We start from the raw sequence: 23,791 nt of genomic DNA on the forward strand, positions 1-23,791 counted from the left end.
TAAGGGATGCCTGTGGCTTCATGGGTTCCATCTCTATCCCAGAAGGCCGAGGCATAGCGCCTTTGGAGCAGCTTTGGACTCACTGAGATTGGCCAGCACAATGAAGGTGGCAGAGCGATGCTACCAGCGCTAGACCACATGCACGTATAATGTTACACCAGGGAAAACAACCTTCTAGATTATTTCAGTCATTACATTTGAGAGTTTTTAGGTTAAAACAGTTTATCCTGGACTCAAATCAATGCATTCATAGGACTTGTCTTGGCAATCATCTGCTACTTTTGTGTCCTCTTGTGAGTTGTCAGTGACACTCCGGGATGTCCAAGCTGGAAAGCAGAGCAGGGCCTGAATGTCACTCACCTTCTGGTCAGCACCTTGGTGCTGCACACACTGCAAATCCCTGTAAGGTGGCACCATGTGGAACTTTCACCACTGTCCTTCCTCGGCTTGGAATATTCTCCAAATCCCCATGTTACACAGTGCTTTGTTCATAACCATCTTTCAGGTTTCAGATTCGCTCTTGCTCTTCAGGGAGGCCTGCCTTTACCTTGCTGTCTGTAGTTACCCAGGACTTGCACGTCTCTTCCCCATTGTAACAACATAATTGTGCATCTCAGCAAACTGCAAGACCCCTGTGGAAGTCAAGCCTTTCTTGTCTACTCCTGCATTTCCAGGAACTAGTTCAGTGCCTGCCATGGAGCAGAACATAGCAGATATTTGTTGAATGAAGCAATGGACTATTCGCCCCACTTTTTGTCCCACACATAACCATAATATCCTAATATCAAAATACTCTTCAAATGTGAAGACAAAATAAAAAGTATTTGAGGAGAGATGCATACTTACAATATTTTTCTTCTATGTAGCCACATAAGCCACGGAGTTTAAATTCTTTATTTTAATTTTGAAGAATACAGGGAGGGGCTGAGTTCCTACAATGCATTTTATTTCCAATGCTGTATTTTCCCTGCTGCTAGAGAAGTTTAATTTCCCTCCTTGATTTTTTTTCAGTTTGTACCCTGGAAAAGTAAGGTGATAAATACAGGCAATCATTGCAAAGTATGACTATTGCCGGGTGCTAATGTTTTCAAATTGCTGATGATTTTTAGGGACACCACAAACTGGCCACACTGTCAGAAGCCTTTGGCAGTCATAACTGGCAGCAATAAATCAGACTGTAAATTTAGAAAACATGCACCGTGTTTGAGAATGCACCCCAGAGTCACCTCTAAATATGTCATGGCCATGTAGCTGGGGTTCAGAGTAAACTGAACTACCCTTTATTATGTATTTTGTGGTATATGAAAAACTTCAAAAAGCACGGCCAGGCAAGGGAGAAAGCCAATCTGTTAAGGTAACAATTTCATCACAGATTCCACCTGCCCCTGCCAAGTTGGAAAAGCCATATTGCACTGATACTTTCCTCTTATACCCTTCGACTTTACTGAAATAATTTGAAAAAATTATTCCTATTACTTATTCCTTTCATGATAAGTAGGATAATTTTCTCAGTAGCTGCTTATGTCACAGTAAAATGATACGCTGAAAAACAGATGTTTAGTTTTAACCCACGAGAGCTTTAGCGTACCATGGGACCATGATAAATAGGATGCCCGTGGTGAGTGTATCCTGCTGAAATGCAACATTAAGTCCTTTTGCCATATGTGTTGAGCAATAACGTTTAAGGAGAAAAATAGTATTCCTGGTCATGCGTGCTCTGGTAATTCATGAAATGTGCTAACCGGTAACACCAAAAGGAGCCCGCCAGATCATCATGTAGATTTCCAGGATGTTTTTGACAAAGTTCTATACCAAAGTAATTGAAAAGAAGTGTGTGTGTGTGTGTGTGTGTGTGTGTGTGTGTGTGTGTGTGTCTGTGTGTGTGTGAACAACATGAGGAGGGGGCGGAAAGTTGATCTTGTGGATAATTAGAGGACCTAGCTGCGATACAAGGGACAAGAGAGAAAGTAGTCAGCACGTGACGTATTCTTTGGCAGTATGCTTCTAGGGTCGGCGCTAGGAATAATCTTATTGAAGAAGCTAAAGATATTTGAAAGAGGGCATGTGTGATAAGATCAAGTCAGTGTACAAGTAAAAGTGTGAGAAAAATCAAACCAGAGACACCCAGAGACATTGTGTCCAGGCAAAAGAGTGACTAATAAGTTTCACTGGGTACCAGAGAATTATTCAAGGATATTTTTTAAGGATTCTGAGTTGAAATCAGTGAAAGGTTCTGAGGAGTGGTTTTTAAATCTTCTCAGCCTCATTTGTTGCTGCAGCTGAAATACGCCAAGCATCTGAACTTCAAAATACTGTTTATTGAGTTATCTCTGTGTTAGCCCCTGAAGATGCAAAGATGAAAGTATGTGGTCCAGCCTTCAGGGGAAGCCCCAGATGTGCTTGACCGCGAGTCCAGTATGGTGCAGGAGCAATGATGCACTGTGGGTCAAGGCAGGCACCTAGAAGGGTGAGCCTCAGGTAGGTCCTGGTGCCCTCACAGACTGCATGTGGCATGCAGGGGAGAGGGGAGCCACATGCACCCACGGACCCACAGGGAGGGTTTGCAGAAACAAACAGGCTCCATTGAGGGGAACAATTGCAAACATGAAGGCACATGGCTGGGACTACAGAGTATGAGCATGATGGCCAAAGGGCCAGAGAGGACCAGCTATGCCTCATAATATGCCAACACCGGGCATCCAGGAACCAGGCCAGTCCAGCTTCTTCTGTGTGGACACCTACGCCAAGGGAGGCCATCTGCATGGCAGATAAGCGCATGGAATCTAGGGCTTGAGTTCAAATCCTGACTTTGCCAAACTCTGAAACTTTGGGCAAGTTGCTTAATCTTTCTATGCTGCGGTTTCCTTATCTATACATTGGAATGTTAATAATAAAATTTAGCTAGGTTTGTTGAGAACTTCAAAGGAATCAGTATCCTATAAGGCACTTCGAGTAGTGCCTGATATATGGTAAGCACTCACTATGGAAGTGTCAGCTATTGTTCCTATTATTCTCTTCCTTCTTGAAGGTTCTCTAACCCCTCTGCCTTTCCTGGGTCTATAATGATGAATTTGGGCAGGGGAATGTCATTTTCGGGGATGACGAAAAAATGTACAGGTTTAATATTTTATAAATGTTACCTCCAATTCATAGAACATTTGAATTAGTATCAAACAAGAACAAAGAATTGTTCTGATAGACCAGAGTCCATCAGTGTTGCAGGCAGAGGTAGCGTTATGTGCAGATGTAAAGATGCATCCAAGCACAAGACAGGTGGACTTCTGGGAGCACTGTCCCCTGGGCCACTGGCCTCCAGATCCCTCCTCATGCCTCTTCCCTCCCCCATCCACTCCTTCAGGGCTAGACTGTGTTTTCCTCATGGTGCCTTTAACATCACATCACAGCTGATCAGCAACATCTTTACCTGATAGAACAAAGGAAAAAGGACCTGTCCACCTGCCCAACTTATCCAAAAGATGTACTAGAGAAAAAAAATTATTTAAAGAATCTTGCCAGAAGTATAAGATGTGCACTGAAGACAGCTATATTAACACTAAATAAGTATTGGCATGAATAAGCCATTTCAGTGCCCCAGATCCAAACTGATATTAAAGTAAGATCAGTATTGAGGGAACGACTTTATTAAATCTCCAACAGGAACTCTGGGTTGATCCTGGAAAAGGCTTAGAGATGCAATCCACTCCAATGTTCCAGGGAGAATATTCAGACGAGTCAGTAAAACATAAAAACGATGATCCTCTTCATGTATATTTTAGAGGGCCCCAAAAGACCTTCCTGAATAGAACCATTTCACTAGGCTGCCTGAAACGCACATGTGATATTGCCACATAACTTGAAACTTCATAAATTAAAGATCTGGTTGAAAACTATCTTCTCTAAAATTTGTAAACATTCATTTTAAATCTGGGAAGATTAAGCAAGGCTATCAGCCACTTAAAACTCGGTAGGAATGTGTTTAAACTGTGTTCTTCCAAACATCGACTTGAGACTCTCAATGAGAGAATGGGAGCTTCAGGGACTATGGTGCAGTGGTATGGGGCAATTGTTAGAAGAGTAAGTGCAGATTGCGCAGACCCGTGTGTAATGAATGGAACATGAGTAGGCTACCAGATAGGAGTGAGCAGCAAGGGGAGGTGTTATGTGGTGAGAAAGACATTCCAGGAAACCAGGAGGTGAGGAGACCAAGGATTAGGCCCCACTCCTATTACGAAGATGAACAGTTTTTAGAGTATCATGGAGTTGGAGAAGGTTCTTCAAGGATCTCTATGGGGAACAAGAAGGAACAGCAAAGTTCCACGACCCTGTGCCCCACTTTGTGTTCAGATGTTCCATTTTATCTTACATGTGTATGTTCACATATATGTGGATTTCATAGAAGTAAGTTTTGTCTGGGGAAAAAAGAAACAGGTTCCACTGCTTATATATATATATATATTTTTTTTTTAATTGCTGTCTGAATACCTTGCTTAGGACCAGTCTTGAAGCTCTGAAAACCTAAGTTGGCAAAAATCATGTAAGATGGGCTCTGAAATGAACACAGTCTTTGCCAGAGAGGAAGAAGGATCGTTCTGTTCTAAAACTCATTCCGTTTCTTTCACTGAAATGTGAAGTTCTCATATAGATGAAATTGAAAAGCATTGTTTTATATCATTTTTGCAAAAAGACTAAAATTAATATCTAGTTGCTTATTAAAATGTTAGGGGATTATCAGGGGACTTTTTCAGAGTGGGTAGAAACATTACTCTGTATTTTACTGTAATTTTTTTAGGCTCCATTTTTAAAGGTCTTAGACAAGTTCTGTTAGAAATAAGTTATAAAAAAGAAATAACAACCACATTTGACATATGCCTTCCAAAAAATTATATGAGACAAGGAAAACATTCCTCAAATTGGTAGCAAATGACAAGACAGACTCTTAAGATGCACTTGATATCAACAGGGTGAATGGAAGGAAAGGCCGAGGAGGCCTTGAGAATGAGGTTAAGTCAACGGGAGTTTGAAAAAAGCAATTATTGGACCAAAAGAATCTTTCACTTAAGGTTATTTCTCAAGAAATTAGTCATTTATTTTCATCCTTATGAGCTTAGTAGGAGCAGGGATTTAGTAGGAGCAGGGAAAGCTATTTATTTGACATCGAAGAAGAAAAATTGTGCTCTTCTTTCCAGCCTTGTACTTTATTTTTTCTATATTAATCTGCTTTTGAAAGCCGAACCAAAATCAAAATAAAATTGGGAAAATGGCTCAACAAAAGGATTTTGTTTCTTTTTTTTTTCCTTTTTAATTCTTTGGCTTCATCTCTTCTGGATAATATCTATTCTAATTTTATCCACATGAGGGATGAATTCTATATCCAAAAATGTATTTTAAATATTGGCTTGTCTTTGGTTTCAAATTTCTTCTAATAATGAGTTCATTTTGGAAGATAGATAAATATAAAGGCAAACATAACATTAAGAAATTATACTTTTTCTAATGTTAAGGAATACTGTGGAACTAATTATTCATTTTTAATATGGGTATTAATTCTCTGTTTGACTTTTTTCTTATATTAAACAATTTTGAACTTTTCTTACTTGTTAAGATTTAACAGCTTTGCATCAGATTACACAAATTCTTAGCATTTTCCAAAGTAAAGTTATCAACCAAAACAAAATTATTTCATGGAAAGCTTATTTATATAATTAAGGTAATTGTTTTCTAATAGATGGTGCATATCTTTTATTGCTTTAAAAATATTTCCATGTTAAATTATGAACAGTAACCCTATGTCTGCATTAAGTAGGGATATTACTCACATGAACTTGCCTTTGATATTTAAAAAAATGAAGTTAAAGTCAGAAAAAATCTCAACTTCCTGTCGCACACCTACAAACTTACCCGTAGTTACCTTCAGTCTAAACATCTTCCTTCTGGTCTTTGAGTATTCCTTCTCCTGGCCTTTCCCATCCTCTGTAATGGTGATCTCATTTTGACTTCTCCAGAAGCTATAAGTTCTGACATTGGCAATTCCCTCTCACTTCTGCGTATTTAGTCTTAATCTTCCTTCCTAACCCTCCATCAATTGATCATGCCCACTGCAGAAATCATCATATCAGAGAAGTAGCATTCTCTGAGGAGCCTCCTTGCCCCAGCTGCTCCTAGCTCTTCAGTTCACTGTCTTCTGACTTTTGCCTTAGAAACTTCAGAGACTTCCCTATTAATGATCTCAAGGATTTTCAAATGTCTGAATTCAAGGGATTCTTTTCATCCTTCAAGGAATTTAACTTCCCCGGGGCATAGTATAATACTGACATCCCCGTTTCCTTAAAGTGTCACCCTTCACTGGTTTCTATGATTTCTTGGCCTCCTGGTCCTGCCCTTCCTCTCTGATGACTCCTTATCTCCTCTGCATCTCCTTCTGGCCAATCCACTTACTAGAACTTTTAAAATAGCACAAGTAATATATAGTCACAGAAAAAAGAACAGAAGCTAAAGATGAACAGAAGGGGACAATGTCAACTGGAGCCCACTGAAGACCCCTGTGAACCTTTCTGGGGAATAAAATTTGGCTTTGGAGAGCCATTAAAATATTTTGAGTTGGAGAATCAGTGGGTCCCATTGGCCCTTCAGAAGTTACTCTTGTTTGAGAATGGATGGACAGGGCTGGAAGATGAGTTAGGCAGTAGCTCAGGGCGAGAGAATGGTGATTGCAATTAAAATGATATCCCCGGAGATGAAGAGAAATGAGTGGATTCAAGCAAGAGATAATTGACAAGTAAAAACAACAGGAGTTTGTGACTTTTTGGATGTGATGCCTGGGAAAGAGGGCAGAGTGATGATGTCTAAATGTCTGGCTGGGACAACAAGATTTAAGGAGGAGAGAAGAAATCTGCTTGTGGGGGGAAGTAAGAGCTCATTTGGGGCACAATGGCTTTGAACATCTTGGAAAACATAAAGCAGAGACATGCAGAATATATATATATATATATATATATATATATATATATATATATATAGTGTGTGTGTGTGTGTGTGTGTGTGTGTGTGTTTGCTATGTATATATGTCCTTAAAGACATAGATTTGAGAGCAGTTGTTCATGAAATAATGAGAGTGAATGACATTTCCTTTGGAGGGTGTATAGACAAAAAATGAGGTTGAAGGACATACCATGATGTCCTGAGTCATATCATAATGGGTTAAGAAAGAGGATTCCTGGAAAAAAGCAATTAAATATTAAAGAGGTGAAAATACAAACAAACAATCAGGAAAGTGTTATTTTCACAAAGTCAAGAGAAGAGAATATTTTAAGCACAAGAGCATGACTGATGGGACAAGTGTTATTGAAAAGTAATGTAAGACAAGAACCAAAAGTGTCCCCTGCATGCATAGCAAAGCGATTACAAATGCCTTGAATAAGAAGTGAGGAAATAGGGGCAGCAAGTGGAGGTCACCCTTGGAAAAGTTTGACTGAGAAGGAGAGTGAGGATGCTAGCTGGAAAGTGCTAGCTGGAGAGTGAGGATGCTAGCTGGACGGGGAGATAAAGGAGGTCTTGGTGGTTTTCCATTGTTTGTTATGTTTCTGTTCTGAGATAGCAGATATGTTTAAATGTTAATTGGCAAGAGCAGGAAGAAGGGTGAAAGAGGTAGTGAAGATACCGGAAAGAGGGGGGCTAATGGCGCAGTCAGCTTCCAGAGGAGGTGGAGAGGGAGGCAGGAGGATGTAGAGCATGAGGGCAAGGAGATGAGCTTGGGCAGGAGGAGACACCTCTTCCACATGACAGATGGGAGGAGGAAAGGACGCGTGCACTTGCAGCGGGAATCTGTGCGTGTGGTGGCAGTGAGTTGGGCCACTTCCCTTTTCGTGATTTCTATTTTCCCCACCAAGTAGGAGGCAAAGACATATGCTTGAGAGTGAGGGAACTGAAGTGGTGGGTTAGGTAATCTGAGGAGAGTGGAGATGGTTTTAAATAGCTGCTGTGGAGAAAGTTGATGAGAGAGACACCTGGGTGGATGACCGGGCAACATGGAGAGCTGATGGAAATTAGGGATCATAATGTGTGTGCCATTGCTGCAATGGATGTACATGATCTGGAAGCCTGGTTGAGAGCCAGAATTTCAATTTGTAATATCACTATGGGAGAAGAATGATAGAGAACAGAGAGTCAAACCTGGTGACAGTAAAGCAGGTGACACGGCAGACCAGAGCAGGGAGACTGCACTGGTAGATCAGTGCCTTTTGATATTCTTGATCCCATTCTGCCTTCTCCAGAACCTGGAATTTCTGATAGACAGCAATGAGAGGCAGAGATGAAGCAGTCACTGGTATTACTAAGGTCTGGGTATGACCATAAGAATGACTGATTAATTAATGTGGAATTGAAATGAAGATCAATGGAGTTGAGGAAGTCAGGGTCTGATGTTAGAGGCGAGGTGCTTGGAGGAAAATGTTTTTGTCTTGTTTGTTTACTGTGAGGATGAGGTGTCATTTTCAGTCATGATTTTATTCATATATTAGAAAAACATGGATTCAGTAGCTCAGGTGTTAACAAGGGCTGCTATTCCACTTATTGTATAGGAAACATTGGCTCAAGTCTCCTGCTTTCCATGCCCTCGGCAAAGTCTGGCTTGTAAAGGATTCCAAATATTGCCACAGACATCTCCAGCTTCTGATAACCTGATCCAGGCTATGCATTGTCTCGCTCCTGTACACATGTTGTCCCTATCCTATGTGGAGCTGACCTAGATTTGGAACTCAACCCTTTTTACCTGTCCTCCTCATTAGCAGCTTAGTCATGAAGGCAACAACCAAACCAAAACATTTCCGTAACATCGTTACGTACAAAGCAAAAATAGTCAACGTTTTGGAGTGATGGAAGGACATATGCATTGCAGCAATTCCAGCAACTTCTGAGTTGAGTATTAGGCATGTCAGTTCTTAAAAAGACTCATGGCCATTTCTAAATGAAGCTACCATTCTCCCAGATCGCTAAGTTGTCTTTTCTCTTCTCTGCTGTCTCCCCTTGAAAAGAAAGAAAGGTTCTAATACATTCTGAATCTGAGCATTTTTGCTTTCACTAGGCTGAATCTTTAAAGTCAGCTTCAGATCTTTTTGCATATTGAAAACTTGGCCTAATCATTAAATTCAGTTCAAGAGATGGTAGTGGCTCAGACCAGTGAAGGTAATGAGAAGATGTCAGGACAGATTCTGGGTTTATTTTGAAGGTAGAGCCAATAAATTTTGTTCATGGCTTGGATAAGGGTTATGAGAGAAAGAGAGGAGTCAAGGATACGCCAAGATTTTCAGCCCCAGCAACTAGAGAGATGAGTTGGCATTAGCTGAGTAGGGGAGGCTGTGGGAAATAAGGTTTGAAATGGGAAGATCAGGAGTTCAACTCTGTCCCTTTTGAGGTGCCATTTTTATATCCAAGTGGAGATGTCAAGTAGGAAGCTGAATGGTCTAGAGTTCAGGTCAGGGTTGGAGACTTAAAATTCCAGAGAAGTCACAGTGAAACCCAGCTTGTTCCACTGTTTGACCGTTTTATATATACAACCTTTCCCCAAGAAATGTATTTCCAAATAGTCTCTCAAAAAATGGATCTAACAACAGAATACAGACAGCCAACAGACTTTCAATCTCACACCAATGGGAGAGAACCCAAGTTAAATGCAGGCATTATATTCAGAGTTTATATCAAGAGGGCAATTTTCTTAAGAGTCTAGAGGAAACCTGTGGATTGTTTCTAATAAAGAGATCTATGGATTGTTCCAGATAATTTAATTCGTGTCTTTGTTTACCTGTGGGGCTTTAGTCCACTTTCTGCTAATATAAAAGAATATAGACTGGGTAATTTATGAGGGAAAAAATTATTTCTCACAGTTCTAGAGGCTGGGAAGTTCAAGAGCATGGCACCAGGATCTGTCAAGTTTCATCCCATGGCAGAAGGGCAGGAGGTGGAAGCAAGTACATGAGACAGAGAGCAGATGGGGGCCAAACTTACCCATTTATTAGGAGCCCAACCACCCTGTAACAGCATTAATCCATTCATAAGGGCAGAGCCCTCAGGTCTTATTCACTTCTTAAAGGCCCCACTTCTTAATACTGTTACAATGCCAATTAAGTTTCAGCATGAGTTTAGAAGGGGACAAACATTCAATCCACAGCAGGATTTGATGTTCTCCTAGACCAGAGACTGATACAGGAGAAAACAGTAATTTGAATAAGAACTTACTGATCTATTTTTATGAACATAGAGATGTGTTAGTTCTAATGCCTTGACTTTTGTTTTTGACCATCTAATGGGAAACCATGAACCTTCTGTTAATGTAACCAGATTAATTTTCAATGTAACTAGATTAAAATTGCTTATTTGGATGAATCCAACAGGAACTGTAGCAGAGAAAATGAGTTAACAGTAAATATTATTGCCTCTGGTCAACGACAATCTCTAAGTCAAGATAATAAGAGTAGTAATAATAACAACTTTAATTTAGGGGCACATGGCATGAGGACTTTACATTAAGTTTCCCATTTAATCCCACATCTATCTTATTAGGAAAGTACTATTAAAAATCCTAACTTTACTGATAAGAAAACTAAGGTTTAGAGAGAGTTAACTCAGGTCACATATAGTTAGGAGGACGTAAAGTCAGGATTCAAATTCAGACTGTCTGAACTCAAAGCATAAACTCATAGCCACTTTGCTGCATAATCTATGGGAATTTTTTTTTTCCAGAGAATTGCCATCTACACTTTGATCTAACCAATAGCAAAATGCAATTCTAAACAATCTTGTCCACATAGATCTTTTAAATCCATCCTTATCCTATTATTTCTTTAGCATTCTTATGTAGGAAGCTCCTATGTGTGCCAATATTCTTTATATTTAATAGGAGTAAAAATCCAAGAGCAAATTAAGGCCATTCCAAATGACACCATGAGCTTCTGCCCTGGGCAGACAGAAACTTATCACTTCCTTTTCCTCTGATATAGGGTGCTGAGCAATGTTCCACAATCCCCTGACCAACCAGCCATCAAGTCATTCTTCTTTTCTAGCATTTTTAGAAGAAAGTCAATAGGGCTCTCTCTATGATATATCCCATTTCTACTCCCAATACTATTAAGCCAATGTGCGAATCTCCTGTCTGTCTGTTTGGGCACAAAAGCTCTCTAATAGAAGGTTCATGAAGAAACATGGAAGAAAACCCAGAAGATAAACTTATGAATGTCCACACAGAAAGAGTACTGGATCCAATAAGCAGATCCAAGTTTTGCAGACATGGACCTCAGATCACACACACACCTATCACCTTGAGGAGGACAGACACCAATAAAGGCAAGCCCCTTGACTCCCTTCACTGACCAAACAGAACTAAAGGTTTTGCTCCAACCAGCAAATGTTACATATGTTTTGAGGCCCCTAGCTCTGGTGAGCTGTCACATGAAATGAATTGCTGAGGCTCAGAGTCTGGATGTGCAAGACACTGCGGTGGATTCTATGTTGGAAGAGCTGCAGAACCCAAGCCAACCCAAATAGTTGGGAAACCATTCCATAGGCAGACACAGTCCAAAGGCATTTCTTGTTACTGGGTTGTGCATGAGTGCTACAACGTCACTGCAATGCCTTGTAAACAGGAGAATGTCAGAAGGGTTCCCAGTTCAAATCAGCTCTGGGCACTTAAGATCTTTCGGGAAAACCCCTAAGCCTGGTATGCATTCCAGAGCTCATCCGGCTCTAATTAAAACTCATAATTCCAGGCTGTGTTCACCCAAACAATGTCAAGTCAAACCACAAGAAAATCTGTTATCACTCAAATTGGTACATATTTTCCATACAACTGAAATATTATATAAAATCATAAACTGTTAAATGGAAATGTAAAAATTGAATTCAGACCCAATTCCCATGCTACCTTTGTCACACCTTCCAGGAGATGTGAACTGTGGGTCACAGCTGCATGCCGAGGGCATGAACCTTAAGATCAAAGCCTTTTACACCAGAGGAAGCATTGGTGTTAACCCAGTCTACAAACAGCTCCTTGTGCCTTTCCCCACGTTCTTGTTCACTCCAACGTTGTAAAAAGTTATTTGTTTGAATGCTGTTTTAAAGTGCTCTGTGCAGTTAAGTTTTCAAAAGCATGGGGGCTAGTTTTTCCTTCAGTGTATATATGAAACTCCCAATAAATTTAAAGTCCTTAGGTGTGTTTTGGGGGAGGCAGAGGATTAAAAGGAGAAAAGTTGGAAAGGAACAAGGACTTCAAAAAGGTAATCCCCTTAGAATATTAAAAAATGTCTTTATTGTTGGAAAGAAAGTCTATAGATCAAAAAATAGACACTGAAAAAGTGTATACCAATTTCATACTTACTTGTACCAAATTTGTATTTCACTTTCCTAAGAAAACTATTCCTTTTATGTAATTGTGACAAAAAGATTAGAAACCGCCCTCACCTTGCTCTGTGTGTGAGTGATTTGAAAATACGCACTGCCTTTCATTTCTGTTAGCTGCACATCAAATTCAGGATTTTGTACCAACTTTCTGTTGTATGAGTATTTGTTAGTTTTAACAAAACTAGTGCCTTACTTTAAAGAAACTAGTGCCTTAGTTTAAAGAAATTAGTGCCTTAGTTTGCTTGTGAGGCTCATAGGAAAATAAAAACATATTCCTGAACCCAATTCAAAACCAAGACACATATATGCTACATATTTTTCAGATGGTGGTTTGGGACAGTAGCATAACCTTATTCAATTTGTAAAACAGCATTAGATGTGTAGCCTCTGGGTGTATAACAAAGCAATGAGTAACATTTATTGACAATAAAGTTAAACTCGGGAAAAACAATACAGTTAGCTAGCAGCAAAACTCAAAGAGGGATCTGGGGGTATGTCTCAAATAATAAGCCATTCAGACCCTGAGCACACAGAAAATTCTAGACTTCCAATTCTATACCCTTGATTGAGACTGTACTTAGCTAAGTAAAATGGACAGAGCAGGCTAAATTCAGCAGTAAAGAATAAATCATAGTTCTTTAAAATAGTGGGATGCTGGCCGGGCCCGGTGGCTCACGCCTATAATCCCAGCATTTCAGGAGGCCAAGGTGGGCGGATCACTTAAGATCAGGAGTTTGAAATCAGCCTGACCAGCACGGTAAAACCCTGTCTCTACTAAAAATACAAAATTAGCCGGGTATGGTGACACATGCCTGTAATTGTACCTACTCGGAGGCTGAAGCAGGAGAATGGCTTGAATCCAGGAGTCTGAGGTTGCAGTGAGCCGAGATCACACCATTACACTCTAGCCTGGGCAACAAGAACAAAACTCTGTCAAAAAGAAAAAATAAAGGTGGGGGGGGGGTTGCTGGGCTTCATTGGTTTAATTGTTAAGCTAAAATTTAACCAACCAGCATATGGGATATAGAATGAAGCCTTGTGGTTAATGTAAGAAACTTAAGGGAAAATAAATTCCCCCAACAAAGAGCAGTCCTCTTGGTACATTCAGGACTAGAAGTTACTCAGATAAAGAAAAATTTAATTTATAGAGTAGAGTCATATAAAGGGTACCTGCTTAGATTACACGTTTTCTTCTAACATAAGTCTTGTGAACACACAGGAGATGCTGCCTCCAGCAACCCTTATCTGGTTGACTCCGGGAATAGCCAACACACAGCAGCTTTCTGTGTGCCAAACATTATGACTCATATGCTTGACACTCACAGTCCATTGGTTTATGCAATGGGAAATTATGTAAGTGAATCAAGAGTTTGGAAATAAATACAACCGACTCTTAGAAAGCCCAAGCAGAGACCGCAGAACAATGACCAGGTCTGAGGGAGGATGGGCGAAACGCAGGCTAGATTTTGACAGGCATCAGGTCAAAGGTTTCCTTTCCAAGGCAGCTGTACCAGGTAGCAGCAGCCAGTGCCTTGTGGAGCCTGGGCCATCGGTGTCCATGGAGGTCAACCAGCGACAAGGCAGGGCCTGGAGCAGGTGCTGACAGAAGCTAGACTGACCTCTAGGCCAAAATTCCTCCTTCCTTCCAAACTAACCAGGCCAGGCCTCCAGGAAATAATGCCAGAACCAGACTTCTGAACTGGCAAAATAATCACCATGAGCATGAATAGCATTCATGGAGCACTTGCTTTGTATTGGACACTGGACTATGCGATTCAAATGCGTAACCCATACGAAACCAGGCTGCCTCATGGTTTAGTCCTGACCTGAAAATGCAGTCGGAGAAACAGAAGCCTAGCAACCCAATAGCACTTGAAAGTATTTTTTTTCTTTCTTTTTTTTTTTTTTTTTTAAGAGACGAGTTCTCTTAAATCTAGATACAGTATGCTGTTCACTCCTTCCTAGAAAAATCACTATCAAACCATAGTCAGGGGTATGGGTTTTGAGGTCACAGCAATGGTGCAATCATAGCTCACTGCAGTCTTGAAGAACTGGGCTCAAGCAGCCCTCCCGCCTCAGCCTCTCAGACCCACCCAGCTACCCAGACTACAGGTGCACGCGAACACACCTATGTCTGGTTAATTTTTTTTTTTTTTTTTTTTTTTTTTAGAGACAGGGTCTCACTGTTGCCCAAGATGGTCTTGAACTTCTGGCTTCAAGCCGTCCTCCCGCCTTGGCCTCCCAGTGCACTGGGATTACAGGCATGCACCCAGCCTGAAAGTAATTTGAATCCTAGTTTTACTCTCTCGAAGATAGAGAGTACAATCATGCACTATTAAGCTTTAAGTTCTTAATCTTTCTCAGTATATCTCTCTCACCTCAGAGTTGCTTTTAAAACAACTTTCTACTCCAAACCGCTCAAACTCTTCAAAACAGGATGAAAGTTCTCCTTCCCCCTTTTTCATTCCTTCTCCTTCTGTTGCTCTTTTCTGTCCCATAAGGAGTCCTCTGCCCTTGCCAGTGTAAATTCCCCCCACCTGTGCTCCTCCACTCTTTCCTCTCACACACTGCAGACTTGGGTTTGCAGAAGGCAGGGGAATCATCAGATGAAATAGGAAGGGGAAATATCAAAGGACATAAAGAAAGGAAGAGGCTGTGAATACAGGTGTTCAAACATTTATTAAAGATGTATGTTTAATTCATCTTTGCAGTGACCCCCAGAGGTACGTGATCCCTTTACACATATGAGAAGGTTGGGTTAAGAGGTTCAGTGATGTGACCAGTAACTGGGAGAGTCAGATACAGATCCAAGATGCTGTGACCTCAAAACCCATACCCTTGACTATGGTTTGATAGTGATTTTTCTGGGAAGGAGTGAACAGTATAAGGCATCTAGATTCCTTCTCAGGTAGTTGAGCTATGGACTAGGACTTTACTTCACTTCTTTCCAGATTTAAAAAGCAACAATGGCCAGAACTATGAGCAGAGAGGCCAAGGACTGCAGCGGAAGCATGGTGGGTGGCTGTGGGAGGTAGATGTTAGGTGGAATTGCTGTAGCTAGCAATCTATTCTCCTCCTATTACCTAAACGACAAATATAGGGCAATTGGAGACTAGATTTTTTTCTAAATCTCATTTGCTTGTGGAAATCAAGCTTTTAGTGTAGCGTTAGGTCCCCTAATCCAGGGCCCAGAAACACCTACAGGGAACTGGCATTATTCATTGTGATGACCAGGCTGTAATAACAAAATTCGTAAAGTAATAATTGTTGTCTATTAAAGTGACTGTTGGGAGAGTTTTTCTGCTATATTTTGTACAACAATGGAGTTAACACAGGGACTCATGAACCCTTATGAATCATCTACTTGGGAGAAGGAGTGAGAAAATAACTCAGGTAAAGGGAAATTAATAACTTTAAAATCCTATAATCAAGGCGTTATACAATTATGTAATCAAGGGATCAAGTCAATCCCTTGATTATATAGTTTACCAAGAAATTAGTTGGAATGTTTTGTTTTGATATAAGAAATAATTTAAAGATCAGAAAGCAGAAGTGAGGAAAAAACAGGCCCATTGGGCATAGAGACATGAATATCAGGATCTGTTGGCATCCAGGCTGGCAGCGCTCACATTCAGTGATGTACTAGTGGTGTGGAGGAGTAAAATCTCCAGGTTTACAGTTGGCACTCCATACTCCAGGATAACAAAGGTTACCATGGTGGACGTGGGCTACAAAGAGGTCAGTAAAAGCCATGTGAGTATGAAAAATGGTGAATGGTGTGAAGTATGTATCTAGAAGAAATCGTCTAAATTTCATAAAGTTATATCTGCTTTAAAAACTGTCTGTAAATGGCCATTCGATCCAGCAGTCCCATTACTGGATATATACCTAAAGGGAAGAAATCACTATGTCAAAAAGATACCTGCATTTGTGTGTGTATTGTGGCACTATTCACAATAGCAAAGATATGGAATCAACCTAAGTGGCCATCCATAGAGGACTGGGTTTTTAAAATGTGGTATATATATGCCATGGAATGCCTACTCAGTCATAAAAAAGAATGAATCATGTCTTTCGCAGCAACATAAATGGAACTGGAGGCCATTATCTTAAGTGAAGTCACTCAGAAACGGAAAGTCAAAACTGCATGTCCTCACTTATTAGCGGGAGCTAAACAATGGGTACACATGGAATAACAGACATTGGAGACTCCAAAAGATGAGAAATGGGGAGGGGGAGTGAAGGTTAAAAAATTACCTATTGGGTGCAATGTTCACTATTTGTGTGATGGGTACATTAAAAGCCCAGACTTCACCACTGTGCAATATATGCATGTAAGAAATTTGCACTTGTACCCTTGAAATATATCCAAATTTTTTGAAAAGAGTTATAACTATCTATATAGTAAAGTGAGGTATGAACAAAGAGATTAATAAAAATTCTGAACCGTAGATCATGCGTTAAAAGTTGCAAGCTAGGAAAGGGATTTAAGTGTGAATAGTTATACAAAGACATCTAAGTCATGTGTTAGGATAACCAAAGAGAGTGGCTACTTTGTTCTTCCTGCTCATTATTTTCCCATTATTTCCTTTTCCTACAGTGAGAGAGGGAGAATGAGAATATATAAGTGTGTATGCATGCATGCATACATCTGTGTGTATGTATAAAACTGCATAACAGGCCGGGCACAGTGGCTCATGCCTGTAATCCAAGCACTTTCGGAGGCTGAGACGGGTGAATCACCTGAGGTCAGGAATTAGAGATCAGCCTGGCCAACATGGCAAAACCCCATCTCTACTAAAAATATAAAAATTAGCTGGGCGTGGTGGCACGCGCCTGTAATCTCAGCTACTTGGGAGACTGAGGCAGGAGAATCACTTGAACCCTGGGGGACAGAGGTTGCAGTGAGCCAAGATCACACCACTTCACTCCAGCCTGGGCAAAAGAGCGAGACTTGTCTAAACAAACAAACAAACAAACAAACAAAAAATACGTAACAATCTTATACTGACCTACATTCCCATGGCCATACCCTGGATCTTGTCAATACTCAAAGCAACTTCATCTGTAAAATCTTAAACTCCAAATATCTCATTCTCAGATGAGAATGTCTTATTTTCACCCTTTTCCTATGCTTTGGTCCCACCAAAACTGTTTTCCTGCATTGTTGAGGCCTCACTTCCTAATTCTCCCAGTGATCAGTAGCCTCCTGTTTTCACTTCCCTTCCGGCCCAGCACGAACCATATGGCTGTTCAAATGAATCACACTCCTATAATCTATTTCCTCTGTCTTATGCCTAGGATATTGAACAATGCTGGAGAAAAAGAATAATACAAAACTCCCAAGGCATGAGCCCCTCCAAACTTCCCTGTTTCCCTCATGCAGAACAGAATCTTCCTTTCTCTTTAATCTCAGAAGATTGATCCTGTCTTGTTGCTTCCTGTTTGTCAAAAACATTGTATCTTATTAGTGAATTTCGCAATTTAGGCAATTACTCTAGATACAGTATGAATAGTTAATCAGGGGACAAGACAGGGTGCAGGGACAGTGGGAAGGTGTTGTGGGCTTTACTGGGGTGAATGACAACAGCAATAAAGAGAAGTGAATGACTTTGAAAGATGTGTAGGCAGCTGAATCACAAGAATATGATAATAGGTTGGATGCAGCATAGGGGAAATGAGGGTGGGAGTGAGTGTGAGGCACGCAGATTTCCGTCTTGAACAACTAAGTGATAACATCTATTATGGATACAGGAAAATACTTGGAAAGAGATTCATGTTTATATAGAAAAAGTAAAAAATTTCATTTGGAATCTATTAAGCTTGAGGTGGCTGTGAGACTTCCAAGTGGAGATGGCTAAGAAGTGTTGGATATGAAGTGTTCCAATCCAAAGAAGGTTCTGGGGTGGAGACAGAAATTTAGAAGATGGTTCCATATGAATGCCATTTGAATTCAGGTAGTGAAAGATGTCATCTAGGGAGGGAGAACAGAATGAAAACAGAAGAGGAATTTGTTCTGATGAACTCCAACAATTTTTTTTGGGAGAAACAAAGAGCCATGGATGAAGATTGAGAAGATGAGAATGAATGGATGCGAGGAAAAGTCGGGGAGTAGGGGTAGAAAAAGCCAGTGGCGGCGAAGGAGGAAGTTGCCAGTTATATCAAATGCTGTTAAGGGGTCAAATAAGATGAGAACTCCTAAGTGTCCACTACTCTTAGCCACATGGAAGGAAGTTACCGACATCCTCTGAGAGGGTCATTTCAGAGGAGAGCTGAAGGCAGACAGCAGCCTGGAGTGAGTGGGATGGAATTTAAGACTGGAGATAGGAATTCCAGACAGCAACTCTTTAAAGAAATTGGCTATGAAGGGAAGAAAATGAGGTCAAAGTGGTGTCTTTTTGTTTTGTTGATTTTTAATGTGTAAGACATGTGTTTAAATGATAATGGAATCATTAGAAAGGAAGAGGTGAAAGCTAAAGTAGAAGAGAAACAGGGAGTATTTGGTAGTAAAATGTCCTAAGAAGAAGAAGAATGAATGAAGAATACAAGTGGACTGTGGGCCTGGGATAGGAGAGAGCCATTATAACTGGAAGGTAGGATAAAAAGATCTGCTAAGATGCTGGCATGATTGCCGTTTTAGGTAGAGTAGTTTCTATCTAATGGCTTCTATTGAGTTTATGAAGGAGACTTTATTGGTCATCTTCTGGAAGTGGTGGTTAAAAGGAAGAACTGGAGATTGAAGAAGAAGGAAGATTTAAAATAGGCATTGAAAAGGGAAAGTAACCTAATGAGAGGGACACAAATTTCTATTGCTGGGCAGTGAATGAGAATCCAGTTGAGGTTGAACTGATAGTGGATTGATTTGCCTTGTTGACATATGGTCTCCCACAGGACTCAGTTATTGGTGAAGGCACAGGGAAGAACAGAGTTGGATTTATGGACAGTTAATGGTTTTCCTGGAGGGATGTTATAAGGAGGTTTAAGAAACTGATAAGAGAATGATCCAAAAGATGGACTATGCAATCTAAGCCGGTTATGGAGGAAGCAAAGACAGAAGACGGTTAAAGAAAAAGTATGTGAGCCTATGGACAAGAGATCATGATGAGAATAAACAAGTAAGATGGTTGCATAGCCAAATTGTGGGAGGAGACATTGTGGTCAGAGAGTTTGGAGGTCAGACTGTTGACAGTGATGAAAAATCAGGGCCCAGGTGAGACCCTGAAGGTGGAAGGTTGAAGTGTGAAGATCAGTGACAATGGGAGGTCAAGGAACTGAGAGGACAGACATCCTTCAGTCCCCCAATTTGAACATGATATTCTCATATACAACCTTCTAAATGCTTTGCATTGTCCCTTTCTTATTGAATCTCACTGAGACAGCCAGGTGGAAAGGGGTCCCCAGAGAAACTTCAAACAGCCTGTGCACTGGGAGGAATGTGCACCGGGGTGGAGGAATGTGCACTGGGTGGAGGAATGCACACTGGGAGGAATGCGCACCGGGGTAGAGGAATGTGCACCGGGGTGGAGGAATGTGCACTGGGTGGAGGAATGCGCACTGGGAGGAATGTGCACCGGGGTAGAGGAATGTGCACTGGGGTGGAGGAATGTGCACTGAGTGGAGGAATGCACACTGGGAGGAATGCACACTGGGAGGAATGCGCACTGGGGTGAAGGAATGCGCACTGGGGTAGAGGAATGTGTACCGGGGTGGAGGAATGTGCACTGGGTGGAGGAATGCACACTGGGAGGAATGCGCACTGGGAGGAATGCACACTGGGGTAGAGGAATGTGCACCGGGGTGGAGGAATGTGCACTGGGTGGAGGAATGCGCACTGGGAGGAATGTGCACTGGGAGGAATGTGCACTGGGAGGAATGCGCACTGGGGTGGAGGAATGCGCACTGGGGTGGAGGAATGTGCACTGGGAGGAATGCGCACTGGGAGGAATGCGCACTGGGGTGGAGGAATGCGCACTGGGAGAAATGCGCACTGGGAGGAATGCGCACCGGGGTGGAGGAATGCGCACCGGGGTGGAGGAATGTGCACCGCGGTGGAGGAATGCACACTGGGAGGAATGCGCACTGGAAGGAAAGTGTACTGGGAGGAATGTACAATGGGAGGAATGTGCACTGGGGTGGAGGAATGCACACTGGGAGGAATGTTCACTGGGAGGAATGTGCACTGGGAGGAATGTGCACTGGGGTGGAGGAGTGTGCACTGGGAGGAATGTGCACTGGGGTGGAGGAGTGTGCACTGGGAGGAATGGGCACTGGGGTGGAGGAATGCACACTGGGAGGAATGTTCACTGGGAGGAATGCGCACTGGGAGGAATGTGCACTGGGGTGGAGGAGTGTGCACTGGGAGGAATGTGCACTGGGGTGGAGGAATGCACACTGGGAGAAATGTGCACTGGGGTGGAGGAATGCACACTGGGAGAAATGGGCACTGGGGTGGAGGAATGTGCACTGAGGTGGAGCCACAGAAGTACGTGATGTTTGCAGCAGGCAGGAGCCTGGCCCTCCTCATCCCAGGTGATACCTGGGATTCAATCTGCGAGGCAGGAAGCACACCCACAAGGACTCTGGCTTTGCGGAGAGTCCCTGTTTCCCTTTCCCCCATTTTGCCCAATAAATTCCATTTTTCTCCCCCTTCAAATTGTCTGTGAGCCTAATTTTTCATGGCCTTGTAAAAAGGACCCTGTCTTTAGCTGAACTGAGAAGAGAGTCCTACAGCATCATTAATCCATCTGGAATTGATATTTATGTGTAATGTCAGATTACCGTTTTAATTTTCTTCTATTTGGAGAAGCAGTTGTTCTGGGGCCATTTATTGAAGTTATTTCATCCCAAATATCCCTTGAATATGTTCCTTCCTCACTATCCTTACCTTTTATTCCATCCTGTCACCTCTACATGAAGTAATACAGTACTTCCACCTCTTTTCCCTACAGTCTATATTCTGTAATTTGCTGTAAATGTTACCTTTCTAAAATACAAATATGACCTTGTCACTCCCCTGATTAAAGTGCTTAAATAACTTCTTTTTGTTACCTATAGAGTAAAAGCCACACCCTAAGCCTGGTATATGTAAAACATCTCACAGTATTTTTCTTTATAAGATTTCTTTGCTTATCAAATCATCCTCATATTTTGGCATGATCTACATTTGCACTCAAATGCTATGGGGTAGAAAAATATGTGATTCAAATTTACTTTTAAAAACTCTTTTACCAAGACCATTAATTAGAATCATAATTTCTAGATATTAAATGTTCTAATTCATTTGTCTTCTATGCATTAGATACTGTACATTTTTTAAGCACTTAGAATCTAAAGAAGGACAGAAAGCATTAAGCCAATTATCTTATGAAAAGGAAAAAATACATATAGCGACAGACATTTGAGTAAACTGCTACTGAGAGCCTGATGAGGAATAAATGGCATTTAGTTTGATGGAAATCTTGGAGGCTTCGTGGAAAAGTTGGCTAGGTCTGTTTTGAAAGATGGGTAAAACTTACCAAGCCAGAGAAGGGGATGGGAAGGCATTTTAGATGGGGGATAGCATCAATAAAGTCAAGAGAAGTAGGAGAGTGTGATCTTGGAGAAGAGGAGAAAGATGAGTAGCTGGAAATGCATTGAGGTCAGAGTGCACAAACCCTTCAAGGACCAGTTAATAGATCCGCTCTAGTTAGTTGGCACTGGAAGTCACTGAAAGTCCCTACTAAGTGACTGATATAATGAGGTTATGACATGATCAGGTGGATTGGGACTCAGAGAGATGAATCTCATCAGATGCCCTGCTAGTCTAAGCATGGTGTGCTGTTGGCTTGTTCTGAGAGATGGAAAAGCCAGAAAGGATGCAAGAAAAATTTCAGAAGCAGAACCTCAAAATAGCAGTTAGATACCCAGAGAAAGTGGGGAGGAAGGAGTCTAATTCAGCTCCAGAAAGGTAAGAAGTGCATGAGGAATTCCTGCATCTGATTAAGCACTGTTTATATTCACATTTGCTTAAATGGAATTTCTTATGCTTTTTTGGAGGCTTTAAAAAATATTTACTACTGAAAATTATTTTCATAGCCTAACTTTATGTCTTTAGATTAATGTTTTTATTCTTGTGTCTCTTCTCCTCCTCCTTGTGTGTGACAGCTTCTGCTGGATATGGTTGGGTCCCCTGACCAGGATCTCCAGGAAGCTGCAGCTGGTTGTATATCCAATATCCGCAGGCTGGCTCTTGCTACAGAGAAGGCCAGATACACTTGAAATTTAAATGGACATTACAAGCCATCAAATTCTACATGACACAGGACATGTCACTCCCATGGCCAGGAAGCCTACCTTGGGAAACATTTATAAGCAAACCCTTTCAACCGTCGAAATGAAAACGCATAAATCAAAAATGCACAGAATGTTTTTCATCTGAAAATTGCCTGGAGACTTTTGTTTCCATTTAATGTTTTAGGGATATGACATGTAGTAAGATGGAAAGCCAATAAACCTCTGATAAGTTTCTAAGAATTTGAGAATATACGTATACAGTATATATAGAGTTCAGTGAGGCTTTTGTATTTGTGGTGATTGTAATAAAGGATATGACCCTCCCAATGTGCAGTTTCATGGTTGTTCATGAACGTCTCTACAGCTCCCTTTCTGCTAAACCAATCTAACTGTCCTGTCATTACGGCTTTGTCTGTTTGATCACTTGCAACCCACGGGAGAGTTCCGAGGAGATGTGCTGATTTCACAAACTGTTATTAAATAGAATTTAGCGTCAAGCAGCTGGACTTACAGAGATCATCCTAAGGTCATCCCAAATTTCTCCTAAATACTAGCAAACATCTGAAAGCACAACGTGTAACTGTCACTGTACCAGATCATGCAAATCACAAGAACATAAGCAATGAGTTTTGTTGTTTTACACTTGGACTTACAGAGCATAAACAATTATATGTTTTATTTCTCACAGAGATTTACCAACATTTTCTTGAAAGAAATTAATTGATACTGATGTAAGGATAATACGACTTCACATAAAATTGCTTTGAATTTCTGAACTTGTTTTCAGCACACAAAGTACTTTTTAAAAAGTGGCTACAAAAAAATAATGGCATTTTATCAGGTTATAGAAACATTAGAACCCACTTAGAAGAATCACATATGTAAGCTCGGTGTGCTGAAATGTTTGGGAACTCACTGTCCCTAGTATTGTAACACTTGCCAGAAAAATTGCTTTGTATTCATCAGCACCATAAACTGACAATCTCAGTTAATGCTTTAAAAAAGCAATCAAGGAGGTTTTATTGAAAAATATTAGATACTGGATATGTGTGTCATCATTTAAAGATCATAAACTTAATTGAATTAAATGTAAATTATTTGTATGAAATGAAAAGCCTGTACAGGATGAAAA

General features: G+C 41.0%; 1 protein-coding gene across 9 annotated transcripts in view; it reads left to right on the plus strand.

Moving 5' to 3' along the window:
- ODAD2 (outer dynein arm docking complex subunit 2) overlaps positions 1 to 22,986 on the plus strand; it is a 194,232-nt gene extending 171,246 nt beyond the window's left edge. For 8 of the 9 annotated variants that reach the window (XM_071070319.1, XM_071070320.1, XM_071070323.1 and 5 more), the window contains one exon: positions 22,531 to 22,986. In XM_071070319.1, the coding sequence (XP_070926420.1) occupies positions 22,531 to 22,651 (121 nt within the window). In that variant the 3' untranslated portion in view covers positions 22,652 to 22,986. Of the gene's footprint in view, positions 1 to 2,261; positions 2,363 to 22,530 lie in introns of those variants that run through there. The other variant, XM_071070324.1, reaches the window with a different exon arrangement.
- The last annotated feature ends 805 nt before the right edge of the window (positions 22,987 to 23,791 follow it).

Source organism: Macaca nemestrina, chromosome 9 (assembly GCF_043159975.1).
Source record: "Macaca nemestrina isolate mMacNem1 chromosome 9, mMacNem.hap1, whole genome shotgun sequence".
In the NCBI taxonomy this organism is placed as follows: Eukaryota; Metazoa; Chordata; class Mammalia; order Primates; family Cercopithecidae; genus Macaca; species Macaca nemestrina.